The sequence below is a fragment of the Raphanus sativus genome, unplaced genomic scaffold (assembly GCF_000801105.2).
Source record: "Raphanus sativus cultivar WK10039 unplaced genomic scaffold, ASM80110v3 Scaffold0290, whole genome shotgun sequence".
NCBI lineage: Eukaryota > Viridiplantae > Streptophyta > Magnoliopsida > Brassicales > Brassicaceae > Raphanus > Raphanus sativus.
The window spans coordinates 1-5,448 of NW_026615610.1; the positions used below are offsets into that span (position 1 = coordinate 1).

General features: G+C 32.7%; 1 protein-coding gene across 1 annotated transcript; it reads right to left on the reverse strand.

The window, feature by feature from the left end:
• Positions 1–410: 410 nt before the first annotated feature.
• On the reverse strand, positions 411–1,989 carry LOC130501800 (protein HYPER-SENSITIVITY-RELATED 4-like). The gene has a single exon (XM_056996621.1). The coding sequence runs from the start codon at positions 1,920–1,922 to the stop codon at positions 411–413; it is 1,512 nt and encodes a 503-aa protein (XP_056852601.1). The 5' UTR covers positions 1,923–1,989.
• Between the last annotated feature and the right edge of the window lie 3,459 nt (positions 1,990–5,448).

Here is a 5,448-nt window from a genome sequence, read left to right on the forward strand (position 1 = left end):
AATGTATATAAGATTTAACATTATTTATATTCCACCATTTTGCTAAATTTATCCAGTTATATAAAACTATTCTGCAGTTTAGGTTATACAACCTCGTTAACAATCAGAACCCTCAATTTTGTATTTTTATCAGCAAAATCACAAAATTTACATTTTTTATTTGATTTAACAAATTTTCTTAATTAGTAAAATTGTTGCGGAATAGTGTTTTAAATGCAATTTCGACATTCAGCAGGTTAGCAATCGGCCATGAGGGCCATCACGTGCTATGGAGCTTTTCATGTGTAAGCAGCGTTCTATCTTGATCCATGTCTTGCTTACAAAACTGAAAAGTTCTATCATCTCAAAATAAACTATCAATAATTAATGCATGTTATTTAATAATCATCTTCTAATTTCACAAGTTACTTTCACTGGCTTCTAATAAGCTGTTCATCAACCTCTACGTTTTTCTTGACCTCCAAGTCTTTGCCCTGGGTGGCCTTGCCCTTGTTCTCCAATTCTTGCTCTTCCTTCCTAGCCTCATCTTCTTCATTTTCGATCTTTTTGACTTTCAAGAACTCAATCAAACCCTCAAGAATCCTATCAACATTCTCATTCCTCATGAGTTGTTCAGCTATCTCTGCTGGACTAACCTGTGTCGCCTCGATACCTTCCTCGATCTTCCTGAAAAGCTTATGCTCATTGATCTCTAAATAGTTTAAAACAAGAGCTTTGAAAGCACTCGGCGTGCAATACGACATGTGAATGTGCATGTCCATACGTCCTGGCCTCAACAGCGCTGCATCAAGTTTCTCTTTGTAGTTCGTTGTGAATACTATAATCCTTTCGTCGCCACAACTTGACCATAGACCATCTATGAAATTTAGCAGTCCAGAGAGTGTCACCTTTTTGTATCGTGTGTCATAACCGTCATCTGATTCCTTATTAGCTTCATCAGTTGTTCTATCTTTCAACTCGATAGAACAATCGATATCTTCCACAACAAGAATAGAGCGGTTAGCAGTAGCAATCAGCAATCTCCGGAGCTCAGAGTTGTTGTTCACCGCACTTAACTCTAAGTCATATATATCAAAGTTGAGATAATTAGCCATAGCTGCTATCAAACTTGACTTCCCTGTACCTGGTGGACCGTACAACAAGTAACCTCTCTTCCAAGCTTTACCAACTCTTTTATAGAAATCCCTTCTCTGCACAAACTGGTCAAGATCTCCCATTACACTTCTCTTGGCATCTGAATCCATTGCTAACGTTTTGAACGTCGAAGGATGGTCAAGAATCACAGAGGTCCAAGCGTCAGAGTAAGTCCCATACATGTTCTCCGGGTCAAGAGTGTAGATCTTGAGAGTTTTCTTCTCTTGCTTCACCAACGTGGCTCTTTTGACCATGAAGGGTAAGTAAGACTCAAGAGCCATGTTCTTGAACTTCTTGTGGAAGCTGAGCTCGAATGATCGTACTTCGGATTTGAGTGTAGAGTTTAGATCCCGCGGGTTGTGGAAGTTCTTGGACTCAACCTGGTGGCAATGGAGGACCCATCTGAACTTGACGCCGTTGAAGGTGTCTATAACTTCCTCGTCACGTTCCACGGTGACGTTGTAGTTGTTTTCTTTTTCGTGTTTACTCACTTTGATTCTTTTGTTAGAAGGAGAGATCTTGGTGGCTAGATAGGCCTGGGCGGCCTCGAAGACTTCGTTGTGGACAAACCCTTCAAACTCTTCGATGATTATTGTCATTTGGGATGAGAAGTAACCAAAGAAGATGCGGAAACCATAGGAAATGTATTGGTGCACCTCGTCAGGCAAATAGTCTTGGACTAGTGATTTAGCCAGCATTGCGGTTGCAGCCACGGAGGCCGCGGTTGTGAGAACCGTCTTAGCCGTGGCTAGACGAGACTCCGCGGAAGAAGAGTCAGAGGAACTCATTTTCTTTATTAGAGTTTGTGTTCGACACAAGAACTCATAGTTTTATTATTGGTGGACGCAAGGAATAAACGAGAATCCTCACGTTGCAACAACATTGGCCTTTCTTTTTGATAGAATAATGAGAAAAAAAGGAAGAATGAAAGTTGAGTTTTAGAAGGGGTCCAATGACTTGGTCATGAGGCTTTTCGGATTTATCGACGAGAGAACAGAACGTGCGTCAAAGGAAGATGAGGAAAAATAGTAAACAAAGACTGACTTTACGTGTGGGTAATTTTTCTCTCAAAATAAGTATTGGAGAAAAGATTAGAAAAGGTCTAGTATGCATGATCAAATACAAAAACAACTCAAGTTTGATGACTTGTATATTACTATCAAATCAGTTCCACATTCTATAAAAACAAAATGTTTGAATCAAACACGTATAATTTCTTTGAGGATACATATATTTGCATTTTATTTTATTTCTAGGAAATAAACAAGCAAGGAAGTGGAAGTCCCACTAGAGAAATTAGAAATGGCAAACAATATCAAGTAATTACAAGCAATTTCAAAATGTTTATTCTTTATTGTAAGAGAATTAACGTACAATTTGAATTTGGAATTAAAATGCATGAAATTTTGTAGTAACCACATCATATTATGATATGTAACATATTATTAAGAGACAGTGAACTTATTTATATATTGGTCTACTTGATATTTTTTCTTAAATTTCGACCAGTTCATCAACTAAAAGAGAATTTGAAGACATGGAAATTAAAACTAAAATTGAAATACAATGAGTTTGAATGAAGATCTAGTATGCATATTCATAGATAAAAGTAGAATAAACATTTGAATATGCATACTAGATGAAAAAAAAAGATATTTTTACTTTGAAAATATACTTTTATAAGAGTCCATATGATATTTTGGTTTTAAATATGTTTAAGCTAAGGTTTATGTTTATTAAATACATATTATTCGAGTTGTTGCTTGTGTTTTTGGAGAAGAATTTTTTCGTATTTTTATTGTTTAAATTATAGAAATCATTTTAAGATATAGTAATTAAAATATATAATTTGAGAAAGCGTGAAGACTTCATAAATAAAGATATTTTATTTTGTTAATTTGATAAATAATAAAAAGTGATAAAGAAGTTATAACTAATTTTTTTTATAAAATGATTGGAAATAATCGAACAAAACCAATTGTAAAAGTTTGAAGCTAAAATTCAGAGGCACATAATATACTTAGTCAATACTCTTTAAGGTGTATGGCAGATTTGAATAAAGAGAATCTTGAAGACTCGGATTGAAAAGTTTATGATGAATTGAATTTTAGAAGCATTTAGCTTTAAAATCGAAAAATCTCATTGCTTAATAATGTTAGATCACTTGATCAGAACTTCAGAGCAACTCATATTAGAGTTACCGAGATCACGAAATAAAGAATACGTACTCTTATAAAAATACTTATAAGAGTTATATAGGTTTATATAGTAAAGGGATTTCCTGACCTAAATAAATTCATATATATATATATGTAAATATTTCTATATGACAAATATACAATATTTATTAATATTAGTTTGGATCTTGTATATCATTCTATATACTTCTATAATGTAATATATATTAAATTATAATTTAATATACTTTTAAATTTTCAGTGATACACTGTTAGAGTGACTAGTGATTACACAAAGGATCCGGGCGAATACACCCTAACTGTAATTTGATATGGGGATTGGACAATTTTTATCTTTTTGTCGACCGGTGATATAGTTGTGGGCCAAATACAGCTCATAGGCTTGGACCCAAAACAATATATTGATTTACGTCAACATCCTTAGGACCTTAGCTTTCCTGTTTTCGTTCATGCATCCATGATACGCACAATAATCCATGTCTTAGCTCCTTTTTGTAATTACATAAAGGAAATAATAAAGAAAAGATGAATCTGTTTTCTTTCATCGGGTCCCCAAGCTATGAGCATGAGTGAAAGTACATAAAATAAGGAAAGACATTCTCTGGAACAGTGAAAAGTGTAGTTATTCATGCAAAATATTCGTAATTTTTTTTTTTTGTAAATCAAAATATTCGTAAATATAATCTGTATTTTCCACTATGTCAATGTAACGCATGCCAGTTTTAAATGAACTAATGCTGTATACTAATTTCAGATAAAGATCATACAACAAATTAAGCGACAATCTAATATTTATACAATTTATCATTAAAATTCTGGAAAAATACACAATATATATTGGAAAAGAAAAGGTGAAAAGAGGATGTTTTAAAATATTATCAGCAGATATTACGGGTCTCGGTGAAAAAGAAAGTCACTTCTCATCTTAATTCTGCTGAGTACTGTCTACATAAAAGTGCATTTTCAAAATACTTTTGCAATTCAATATTATTGCACTATGATTAGTGCTAATAAGTACCCACCAGACACTCTACGGCTACAGATATTACATTACTTTCAACTTTGAATATATTATATATAGATTGTAGTACGACTTATGAGACCATCAATCATTCCCATGAGAAACTTATAAAAATGAAATATGTTTCAAAATATATATTCACCGTTAGGCCTATTCACCGTGCCCAATTTGTTTGCATATCGTTTTTATCATACGAAAAGATGATTTTCACTAATGTTTACCAAATAGTTGTTTGATGCCAGCCTACAAGTTAATTCATCGAATAAGTCTCACTCTAGATACAATATTATATATTGGTGTGTATCCAGATACATATACTACAATGATTAATCAGTACAAGATAGATCGTATCGTATATATATATATATTTTTACAATTTATATAATCTTCTAAATATTAATTTATATAATCTTATAAATATTACAACTATACCTTTCAGAAAGATAAATAGGTACTCCTTCCACAGGAAAATACTTTATTTTCTTGAAAACATATAGCGTGAATAGATTTTCAATGATTTTTCAGAGATTAGATTTACAGATGATGCAAATAATTAAAAACTAGTTTTTATGATGATAATTGATGCGGACAAACAAGATTGCGTTTCTGACATTGTCCTGTGAGTTGTGATTGCTTTTGTCTTTCATTGTGAGTAGGCATTATGTACTCAACCAAAATGCTAACTAATTTCAAAAGGCGATTGTCTCGTTTTTGGATTGTACTTAAAGAGCAATTACACATTTAATTTGTCTTTAAGATGTATTGCTTTGATATTAGTTTTGTATCAAGATACATATACCATCACCTTCAATAATTAATCAATACAAGATATACATTATACTGTATCGTACTCGAACTTAAATAATTTTCCAAAGATTACAAGTGTACCTTTCAGAACTATAACATGTACACCTGAGCGGATCTAGAAATTGTTATAGACTTATAGTCGAAAGGATTATCATGAGTTTTGAGTTAATCGAGAGCCTTTTCTGTAAAGTTTTAACTAATAATATAAAAACTAATATCAAACTTTGTAGCTGATAACTTGTAAAAATCAAAATTCAGCCGAGGACACATGATCCCACGACCGATCTA